Raw genomic sequence first — 12,169 nt, 5'->3', positions numbered from 1 at the left:
AGAGTTTAAATCTCATTTCGCGTTTGAAGTCGTCTCAACTTTTAAGGACGCCCAAAAGGTGACAGGAAACAGCTTCAATTGCTATATATATCCTAAAGTAACAAAACCATAAGTTAAAAAAAAAAAAAAAAAAAAACAGCAACTAACGTTATATAGCCACTTTGTCTTCCGTTTTCACAACTATCAGCCGAAGTGTCAAACCAGTCCGTATTTTTATTACTATTTTCATCTCAATTATCTTCTGTATTCAAGAGCTAAAGAGTAACGAAGAGTTACGAATTACGAACTGTAAAATAACGAGATTGACTGGGAATTTCAGGGAAAGATCAGGATGAAAACGACCCATTTGCCAAAATTCGGTAGCCTGCGTCGCACACAGTCTAAATTCTTGATGAGTTCTCTGTCAGGACCTCGAGTAACAAGTCCAGCTGCAACGCAGGCTAAAATGTGAGATATAAAGAGCGTTATGCTCTGATGACTCCATGAAATCCCGAAGTTTGACCTGTATTGTAACACGTAGAATCGAAGCCAATTTTAGAGAGATTTGTATTGAGTCATCCGAGCCTCATGTCTCTTATATTTCACCACCAAATTGATGTTTGGTAAGTAGACATTTTTCATTTTGTTATTTCAATTTACCCCACCTAATCGACCTAATCCAACAATTTCTTGAATTTCGTTTTTGTGTGATCATCACCATTCTACTCTATTACCTGCAGTGGAGTGCAACGTCCTTTTTTTCTGCGTATTCATCTAAATCTGAGATTCATCACACTATTGTAAAACCACTTTATTAAGACTGATTTCTACATAATAAACGTTCAATTTTAATATAAAACTTTAATCTTCCTCATTGATGTTGATAACGTGGTAATCTACGTATGGATTCCTAAGAAGAAGAAGAAGAAGAAGAAGAATAAAGTCTTTTTTCATCAAAAGATAAAAATACATATCTTTTGTTGCAAGTGTAAGAAATTTTAAAAAGGTAAAAAGTAAGAATTAAAAAATCTAGTATATTACATAGCTAGTTCACATTTAAAAACTAAACGATTAATAAAAGAGTTTTTAAAAGGCATAGGGTTAATCTTAGGTTTAAAGCAAGTTTCTTTCCTAAGATTGTAACTGGACGGTTTAATACGAGGCATAATAGATAAAAGAGGATGTCCTTTAGCATTAGAAACTTTTCTGAAAATTTTACGGTCTTGCCTCTCTAAGAAATCATAAAGACTTACAGGCTTAGGCGTATATTTCCTTTAAAACCACCGGTCTAAGAAACATTGTACAGGTATAAGATCGGACTCGGACGCGGCGTACACAGATAATGCGTAATTAATATTAGGTAGAACTATTGTACTAAAGAGAAGGTCTATTTCTGACTGATTGTACCCCTCTTTGCGCAGCGTTCTAAGGATATGTCAAATATATTTGATATATCCTTAGAACATATATTTTGCTATTATCAAAACTGTAATCAAGGCAACTGACAAAACGTTTACGGCTTTCACGAGTGTTGTTTCAAGAAATACTCAGACACTTTGCTTTCTGATATCACTCATCTGCACTCAGTCTTCAGTTAACGGTAATTTTGTTCTTACTGACGACTATGAGGGACTGTTTACCGAATTTTAAGAAAAGTTTGAGCCTTTCCAGTCTCCCTCTATGATGGCATTTGTTGAAGTCTTTCAACATGTCATCCAGCCGCTCGACAATAAAGACCAGCCTTTCAAATTCCAATGCCAGCCTTTTATTTGGGGCATCTCTTGAGATGCTCAGAACCATTGCCAGGCCCTCTACGGCAAGAACAGCCTGGAATTTAAAACTGAACACCTCTCGCAAGACATCCAAAGAGTTGTTCTCGAGCATATGATTTAGCTCTTTTTTGGGCCGTCCACTCTTTCCTGTGTCTCGTCTGACCTCAGCTGGTAGCTTTCTGTAACCATTAAGTCCTCTGTCAAGTTTTTCCAGTTTTTCGTTGATTCTTCGTATCACACTGGTTGACCTAGCCATACGACTTGTTACTGCTAAGTGTTCATAAGACCTCAAATGCTTTGTATCGACTGGCAACTCCACTTCATTGTGCCCCACCTTTTCTTTGCAGATATGATCCCATGACCACTTTTCGAGGCAAAACCAACAGAACTCCTTACTGCACAGACCACACATCATATGATTACAACCAGGACCTTTTTGTATTGGATAATGACAAAATGGGCAGTTTTTGATCTGCACGCTTGTAATCAGTGGTGAAGTTTGGTTTCTTGCGACCATTTTGGCATATCCTTTGGTGTTCTCTCTAAATGTTTTAGCTTCTTCACAGGTCGCTGGCCAGTGGGCATCTTCCTGGCACTTGAAGCACCACATGCTGCCACAGACACACACCACTGGGACTGGCTGGGGAGGGCTTACATGCTCATCACACATGTCTGTTGTACTCTGAGGTGTTGTTGCCTTGACAACCAAAGTGCACCGGTCTTCAGGGCACCACTTCCATTCAGGGTGAATTTCCAGGGTCTTATCCAATTTTTTAGTCACAAACTTGCCATACCATGTTGGCAAGAGGGACATCAAGGTGACGTCATCGACTGCAACAGTACACTTGTATCCAGGGCAACTTATATCCGTGTGGCCTTGCTGTAACTGAGTCTTTAGGTGCCCTCTCCAGCAGTCATCACAGAACTTGTGGCCACAACTGACCAGGAAGGTGTAGGGGAGAGTATCAATAGGATCTGAAATCACAAGAAAAGAAGAATCAGAACCACACCTTAAGATTCAGTTTTATACTGGAAGCTCTGCATTCAGTGCTTTTAAAAACATTCACCTTTTGACACAATACAGCTGTACATGTATATATGTGACCAGGCCAGTTCAATCATCACTGGTTTTTTCTGATAAGCACCAAGTTGAACACTCATAACACTCATATTTATTATTAAATATTATTATTATCATCATCGTCATCATCATCATCATTATTTGTGCCTCTGCTTCTAGTTCATATTTCACTTGGGCATGACATGCTTGACAGCTAGTACTAATTTTAAAGCCTAATTAATAACCTTGTGTCTGTTACTGTTATACGTTTGGGTTGAGTTGAGTTGATCTTACTGCTTGTGAAACTTTTCATTAAAAATTTGACAGAAGATTCATATACATTATTATTAATTATCATCCTCATCATTATTATTATTTTTAAAAAAATCCTGTCTTGAATCTGTTGCTGAATCCCCTCGTGTCATTGTTTTTATAAGGAAACATGTTCATTATTTTGTTATTGATAGGCCCACAAAAAGCTTGTTAAACTTTCAGTCCTAGTAACCACAAAAGTCATAAATTCTCCAGACAGAACAAGATACATTTCCTTAAAGAATTAGGTAGGAGGATTTGATAAAAGATCAATTACTGATTTCCATTTGATATCCATTTTATTCTTGTAACATGTATGGAAGTGTTAAGAGGAAATGGATGGTTGTCAAGTCTTTGATTGTACTTAATATGGCCACATTGACAAGGTTTTCATTAAGAAAATGATAAGAGGAACTGTTTCCTGAAAAACTTTCCTCGATGATACATTGTCTTGATTTTAATCATGTCCTCCTTGTTACTGTCAGAAAATTGAACTTTTACAGCTATTATTACTTTAGTGGAAAACAGTGTAAAGGTGATACAGTGGAACCTCGATAAAACGAAAGGCCGAGGGATTGGCAAAATATGTTCACTACATTAAAGGAGGTTTCGTTACATCAAGGTTCTTTTCCATATATTTTATCATTACTGGGGTAAAGAAAATCCTCCATTATACTAAGGACTTCGCTATATAGAGGTTCCACTGTATTAGAACTTAAAGGGTTCAAACAAAAATAATTTACAGGGAAAAGCCAAATAATTACCTTCACATTCAAAAGGCATGAAGCATATTCCACACTCTGTCTGATGCTGACAGTCAGCTGTTGCCATAGTGACCAGTTTGTGCGACTTATTTGTCTTTTCAATGCAAGACTTTTTTATCTCTTTCCGTGCAGCCTCCAATGACAAAGCTTCTGATTTCCATCCAAACAGTTCTGTGAATACTCCAAGAGAAAACGTGGATTTCCTACATTCCTTAGGTTCAGTTTCATCAGTAATGCTTTTCAGGAAACAAGTTTTAGCAGCATCCACTATGTCCTTAAGAGACCAGATTTCTGTCTTGCTAGTCTTTGCTTTGATGTGAGAAATGAACTCTTTCTGAACTAGTTCATTGGTATATTCGTCATTACCTACAAGGTATATGTTGGCTCCCACTCCTGCTGCAACATTTTCTGAGACATCTTTGGCCAGTCGTAACAAGACAAAAAGTTCTTTGCTACTAGAACTGAGGATCTCAGGTGTCACATTGACAAAAAATGCCCTTGGGAAACAACCAGCTTCCTTGTACATACTTCCCCATGTTTCCTGCAAAAACTCTGGATTGATGTCTTGGGGTTGAAGAACAAGAGACACCCACTGAGAAGAAATTTTAACAGGTTTAACAGGTTTGACTGGCTCAACTGGGGTCACAAGAGGGTCTGTAGAGTCTGCAGACCAGCGTAAGGATGAAAGTGTCCCATCATCAACTATTCTACCATCTTGATATCCATGGTAACCTCCTCGGCCTCGGCCTCTGCCTCTATCTCTGCCACGTCCCCTTCCACGCCGTCTAATCCTCTGTGGCTCTGGTACTGGCTGAAAGTGATAATGCCAGTCATCCATATGAGTTGGCTGCGTTTCCTCTGCCATGGCCAAAAAACTTTGGTGGGTGTCATGCATACCATCTCCACTGTCTATATATATGGCCTCTCCTTTGCCAAATTTTGTCCTTTTACATTCTTCATCGCTCTTAACTTGCATAGAACCATTTTCCGCCTTCAGTGAGTTTTTGCTTTTCTTTGGAGAATTACAGATAAGTGATTTTAAGTCAAATGTGAGAGAAACACCCATTTTGCTATCTGGTTGGTCATCATTTCGCAAGTCAACCATATCAATGTGGAAAAGTGTCTCTGTGTTACTGAGTTCACTTAAGTCTTCTTCAATGGTCCTGTTGAGAAAAGAATGTTTCTTCCTGCCTCCAAGACGAGTTCTATGTTTCCTGGTACTTGATTCTCTCTCATGTGGCCATGATCCCGCGGGATGCGGGTAAGATACTTCGTATTTTGTTTTCATTGATTTGATATCACTGAGAAGGTCTTCTGCGCGAGCCAACCTACGTTTGGATTTGCGAGTACTGCTGTTACTTGAGTCGAATACAGAAAAACAGTCTGGTCTGCGACGTTTTTCGTTTCCCGCGTTCGAGAACCGCTCAACTAAAACGACTTCGTCTCCGTGGCCGAGGAATTCTCTCTCTTCCAGATCAAACGAGCTTGTCTTAATAATTTCAGGAAGAAGCCAACGATTTTGCTTACCAAGCGAGTAAGTGATGCTTTCTCCTTCGTCCTGCTCCTCTTTGCGGCAAGCGTTCTCCACTGTAGTTTGGATAAGAAGGCCTTCGGATCTTTTTGGATGAGACCTTGTTGAGCGCACTGTTTTTCCACTGTGAACGCCGAATTTTCCAGTTTTCCACACCATCGTTGCGAGTCTTGTTCTCAGCCGTTGTCACTAAACAAATGATAGTTCTGAACAACAAGGAGCTGGCTTTTATGACCCTGAAAAGCCATTATTTCAGCAAAATTCCCTGCAACCATGATAGACGCTGATGCAATTACCAACCCCAAGCCGGCAAAAAAAAAAGGTGTTTTGATAGAAGCTCGTCCCTGATTGGCCATAATTTATTTCGTCCAATCAGAAACCTTGAAAGTATCGAGGTAGGATTTATTTTTAGCTTCCATGATTTTTGGACAGAACCAACTCGTTCCGGCTCGTTCCCCGAGTACAGTAGTATGGTGGCCCAACGTTATCATAGTAAAATATGTACGATTTTGCGAAGAAAGAATAAAAAATAGAAAGAAACAAAAAAACATAAGCGATAAAAATAGAAAAAAAAGATGTAAAATTATATTAAGTAAAAAATTATTTGAGAACAGATATCTAAAACGAGAAAAAGGTAAAAAAAAAAGGGGTTATATCAACCAAGGCAAAATTGTAATTAAGTAATAAAAAAACATAGGAAAAATTTATTCGGAAAAACCGTGACATTGAAAATCAACAGAGAAAATCAATGCCAAAAATCAACATTGAAAATCAACATTAAAAACAACATTGGAAACCGACATAGCAAATCAACATTGGAAACAACATTGAAAATCAACATCGAAAATCAACATTAAAAATCAACATTAAAAAAAAATCATCCAAAAAAACTCGTTATATCCACGTGGCCTATCGTTATCATAGACCAGGATGCTTTGCACCAAACATTTCAGTAACTTTCCCGCCTTTTATGGTGTCCTGCGGAAAATGCGCGCGGTTTACCCCAAATCAACATGGCTCCTGGGTCTCCTAATGAGAATAGTGTAGAACAGTGTAGGCATTTGTTTAAGTCTGAATAAGTCTTTGGTTGGCGATGCCACCAAAAATGAACCATTTGTGGAAGACCCTTCAAAAGAAAATGTCAGACAAAAGAACGCAGCAAGTAACACGACCCCGTAAAGGTGGCAAAGGAACGGCTCCAAGCGAGATCGTGGTGCAAAGGCTTACGGCTGAACCTGACAACAAGCAAACGTATCGACCGGTGCAGCCGAGAGAATTCGTCGAGTTTTCTAGGGACGATTTGACGCTAGAAAACCTCAAGATTGCTTGCGCGGAACACTTGGCTATCCGGTAAACTCGTGCGATGTGCTGGTCTCAAACAAGGGGCCGTCATGTACCAACATAAACCAAATACCTCACCGCAAAGACAAGGTAAGCAAACTGTTAGTCGTTTACTGAGAGAACTGCCAAATGCATCAAATAGATTTGTTTCAGCCAGAAACTCATAAGGGGTTGAAACGTGTCGCTCGCGTTCAATACTCGTGAATATTCACTTTTAGCAGGAGCCGATTATGGCTCCTGCTTTTACCATATTTGTAAACTTTAGTGATATCCATTTTCAACAAAATAGCTGCCGCGCGATCACCATGTGGTGGTTTTGAGGTCAGAGTTCTGCATTTCAAGGTTAAAAATACACCGTTAAAAGACAAAAAATAGAAAGAGAAATGTCTAAAGAATGCTCAGTTTTCTTTCCGCGGAGGAAGGAAAGCTTTTCATCAAGAAATCGTCCTTCAGAGAATTCAATTCAGGTACATTTTGCACTCTATGGCCAAAAAAATTACGTTTTTAATTTGAAAGGGAATTTATGTATTTCATAGTCGTTTTATACCATTTTTTTCTTCGGCGCTAAAAGAAAATTACAAAATGCGCTCCGATTTGAGGTGGATTTTGTGTTAAATTTTGCCATGTGCTCAGCTGATTTTACTCGCGTGAACGGATCCACGATCCAGATAGTGTCACTTGCGAATTACTTAAAAGGATTAACTTTTTGGATTTTGAATACTAATTTTCAAGAAACGGCTTCTCTATCTATTGTTTTGAGTTTCTTCATTCATAAAATTAGTTCAAGGCCTGTTACTACGACATCCAAGTTGAAATGGTTCTCACCTTACACGCATCACTTTTGCGAAGATGTCGGCGAATTTTATACAATTTTTACTTTCAGGTTCAGTTGTGGACACTTTTCGATACGCAGCTAATGAATTTTATGTGAAAATATGTTTTACTGTTTATTCTAGACATTTAATATGAGATGGGGGGCTGGTGGGATTCAATGGGTAGCTTCTGTAGTATATGATGACCCCCTCTCTTCATAAGAAATTTTTTGGGCGCCCCCCCCCCCCCCTTGTGTCCCAAATTGAGATCACGCCCCCCACTCGCACAAAAAAAAAAAAAAAAAAGAAAGAGAGAGAGAGAGAACAGAGAAAAAATGAAAAATGACTGAGTTTGTTTCTTTTTCCTAATGAAACGTTGAATTTGGTATGCTTTATGCTTTTTGGCATTTTAGTGGGGTAGAATTGCCTTTTGGTGCATAATAAAGTAGGGGGTCCAGGGGCATTCTTAAATTATTGGAAATGTGATATATGTTAAAACAGTATAGATATGATATGGAGTGCCCACTATCAAAATTGGAATACAGTATTTATACTCTTTTTTCTAAATAGTGTTTTCTCTTTATTCCTATCAGACCTCCTTCCATTGTCTTCTGTTTTTAATAGGTATACCTTGTTAGATTTGTGCCCAATTTAGAACAAGATGAAGATGATCAATACAAAAGTCTGCCAATGTCAGCTGATAGTGAGATACACAATAAGCCTGCCAAGCGTGCAAAGTTCGCAACTGAACCTGCATCACCAACAAAAGCAGCAGAGGTTGCACAAAGTTACCCAGCTTCGGTGTCTATTGCGCAACTTCTGAATGCAGGAAAATTTGTTAAGCCAGCCTCCAGAACAAAGACAGTACTGAACTTGGAGTCATTTGACCTACTCAACAAAGAGTGGAAAACAGAGAAATGTCTAACTCTCTTTGTTGATGATGACAAATTTGCATCTGGAGCATTTTGTGATGCATTCAAAGGAATGCCGGAAAGTGGTAGCCAATGTAAAAAACAATGGGTGATAAAGAAGTATAATGACAAGTCAAAGAACACCATTGTAGACACAATAAAGACGACAGTGGAAATCCATACGAGAAAGCAAGTACAAATGCACACTGTGGCTAGACAATTAACCAAGCGTTTTAGCAGCATAGTACCAGAAGAATTTGGCCAATCATTTGCCTATAACAAAGTCTTCTACTCCAGGTTCAATAATGAGCCAGTGACTGTAGAAGAGTTTGTTTCTGGACAATTCACAAAATATGTAAACAATGATGGAAACTGCATCATTCCAAAAGAAGATGCCCACCCAGAGTTTAAAGAAATCTTCGACAAAGCCCAGTGCCTAGTGCACTACACAAGTTTAATTACCAAGCAGCAATTGATGCTTTTAGATATTCAGGGTTCAAGATACTCCCTCTATGATCCAGAGATTGCTACTGCAGATCTAATTGATGAGGGTGAAGTCTTTTTTTGTTGTGGAAATCTGTCGTCTACAAGTATTGACAGGTTCAATAATGACCACATATGCAATAAGTATAGGCCATTTGCACTAAGAGGTCATGTGACATCGTTTTTATGAAAATGAAAGTTATATGATTTTGCCTTCGAAAAACGATTAGTGGGTCACATCTTAAACAAAATAATAGTGATTTGGTTTTTCAAACCCGCACCATTTTCTTAAAATGAGTAAGTTCGTAGCTGGTCACGTGACCAAAATGTGACTTTTAAAATTAGGAATTACATCTTTCAGAACACAAATTTTGCACTTAAAGTTCAAGGGAAATGTTGAAAAGATGATGTGGTAACGTTTACAGCACATCTGAGCATAACTATCAAACGTTTAACAAGATAGAAGCAAAAAGTAGTTTTGGCCGCCATGTTGGAGGGCAAGAGTATGCCCTCCATCATGGCGGCCAATACCAATCATACTGCTTTGTTGAAAAATCAAAGCGCCATAAAATATCTCCCTTAAATGCATTTCCCCTCAAATTTCGGGTGTAAGATAATTTTTATGTGCTCTGTCAATTGTTGGCATCAGCAAGTTTCCAACTCATTGTTTAAAGGAAGCATAGGTCACGTGACCTCTGAGTGGAACTGGCCTATTGTGACATGGTACAAAAGGTTCTTGACAGTGAATGAGTTAAGGCTACATGTCATGTTACATCTTAAGTTAGGGAAATATCAGTTACACTGAATTTGGAATGACTGGTTGTTATCTTAGGGGAAGGGTCCAGAGCAGGTATATCAGAGGGAGACACTAACTGTTAATGCAGAGCCCAACAAGTTTACAATACATTACATGTAGTGGGATAGGTTCAAGTCATTACTAAGTTTAATATCACTTTTGCACCAGTCCCCTCACTGTGAATAATAAACACCTCCTTCACAAATCAGTTGTATAATTTTGATGGGCTGCATCCTCTCAAAATCCTACACATCCTGCATGGGATTACACTGTAGTTTGTTAATTAGGGCAAAAGTAACCACTTAACAACTTTGAATTTTCTACAAAGAATTTTGTGTGATAGTAACCATCAGGTAGCTTTCTTTAACATTGAACCAATTGTTGGCTCCAGGGAAGCTACAAACCTAGAGAAACTAGTTAAAAAAATTATTTACCATGGATCTTTTTGTCCCTACTTGTTATTTATTGCCTAATTTCTTTTTAACTGGTTGGGACACTGTTGATTTTACATAGTGAAACTGATTTATATAGTTCTGTTGATGGTCATTTTCCCTATGTTTGATCACTTCTGCAAGCCAGAAGGAGTCACAAAAGTTGAATGGAAGATGAGCAAAAATCCCAAGTGAGGCTTCAATGCTTTTTTTGGGTGAAGATCAAAGTAAATGAGAAAAGAAGTTTTACATTTGTTAGGTTTACATGTGCAAACAATAGAGCATCCAGAATGGTTTTGAAACTTAGCAGGAACCTCATGTCCTTTGACACTGATGTCAACAAAATTACTCCTATCATTGGATACTGTCAGTGCCCACAATTGTTTCTCCTGTGCTAATATAGTATGCATGGGTGATAGTACACTTGTATATAGATTACCATTCGCCACTTTAGAAAATACCATAATTAGTCCTCCCCAAAATTTTGCATAATTATTGTTTTCAGTTTCTCTTGGGATGATTCTAAGTCCCAAGGGAAACTCAAAACAATGGTTATGCAAAATTTTTGGGGGGGAGGGGGAGAAAAAGATAATTGTGGTATTTTCTAAAGTGGCGAATTGAATCAACACATGTACAGCAGATTATGGGAATAACATGTTCAATGGACACACTCAGGAGTCAGCCGTGAACTTTATTGTTGGTTTCACCTTGCCACAGAAGTGTTCTATTAAGGTTGTGTTTTTAAATATTTGCTCAAAATACGGATATTTATAAAAGAATGTTAAAATAGAAAGTTTTGAACTGCCGCTTAGAATATCTGGGTACATAATTATGTATTTTTCTTTCAACAACAACAATTTCAGGTTTTGTACTCGAGACCATAGAGTTGTTAATCAAAATTCATGCATAATGTTCTGCATGTCATTGATAGTCAATGTTCCACTACATGTATATGTCCACCTTAAATAAATAAAAAAATCATGTTAAGTTGATTGCTCCTGGTTATAATTAGCCTTCAAAAATAAAAATGTATCTGCAGCATCTGTGGGTTTGATGCCATCTACATCTGGAATGATCCGCTCGCATTCAGTTCTTACCGCTGCAGGAAGGAAATCCTCTCCAACAGTCATAACTCCTGACACTTCTGCAACCTCATTTAATGCCTCTTGGGTAAGTGGCAGTCCTTAAGAAAACAAAATTGCAAAGAATGTCAGAGAAGGTTAAAAAAAAAAAGGAAATTGTCTTTCGTAAAGTACAGTTTGTAACCACATCAAGATATGACATCTGCAAATTTTCAGCAAAACTGGATGATTTTTCATCAAAAAAATAATTGAACTGGTCTCTCATTCTGGGACCCTCAAGTATCCTTTTTAGAAAAATAGGAGGATCATTTGCTGTGGACAAAAAAAGGAGAATTGGGGAACTTGCTGTGCAGTACATTTGAGTTCAGGGCCTACTACAGCTTTAATGTTGGTAAATTGTATTTCTCCACTGAAATTAATAGCTATACTAAAACTTTTGTTGTGAAACCAGTTTGCTTAATTTTGAAAACATGAAGGGTAGATACAAGTAAGGGTGATAGGAAAGTCTAGACCTTATGGAAGGCACCTTGTGGAAGTTCATCACAATTTTCACAGTTACTTTCCCCCCACAAGAGTTGATTTCAGCTGTGTTTTGGTGCTCATAAAAAACTTGTTTTGACGTAATATTTCATTTCCAGATCTAAATGATTGACCAGCAAAATGAAAGAAAAATAGATAATAATAATAATCACCCGCCATAAGGTCTGTTAAACTTTTGCATAACCTTCACTTCACATTACAAATTTGGCATTGATGGAGTATTGGTTAAAACGTTTTGGTTTATAATGTTAACATACCACATTCTTGGGCACCATAAGTTTCTGGAAAAGAGTACAAATGATTTGGTATACCCTTAGGCATCTGCGCCTCTTTCTGAGCTCTCACTCTGTGAGAG

General features: G+C 38.0%; 1 protein-coding gene and 1 pseudogene across 1 annotated transcript; both read right to left on the bottom strand.

Moving 5' to 3' along the window:
* Positions 1-1,439: 1,439 nt before the first annotated feature.
* Positions 1,440-5,728, bottom strand: LOC140943287 (uncharacterized). Its single transcript, XM_073392363.1, has 2 exons — positions 3,888-5,728; positions 1,440-2,726 (listed from the first exon to the last, which is right to left on the bottom strand). The coding sequence occupies exons 1-2, from the start codon at positions 5,575-5,577 to the stop codon at positions 1,570-1,572; spliced, it is 2,847 nt and encodes a 948-aa protein (XP_073248464.1). The 5' UTR covers positions 5,578-5,728; the 3' UTR covers positions 1,440-1,569.
* A 5,056-nt stretch (positions 5,729-10,784) lies between these two features.
* Positions 10,785-12,169, bottom strand: part of LOC140944661 (uncharacterized) — a 3,220-nt pseudogene continuing 1,835 nt past the window's right edge.

The sequence above is a fragment of the Porites lutea genome, chromosome 7 (assembly GCF_958299795.1).
Source record: "Porites lutea chromosome 7, jaPorLute2.1, whole genome shotgun sequence".
Taxonomy (NCBI): Eukaryota; Metazoa; Cnidaria; class Anthozoa; order Scleractinia; family Poritidae; genus Porites; species Porites lutea.
Note: the sequence above shows the minus strand (reverse complement) of the source record. Positions and strands in the feature narration are given on the sequence as shown.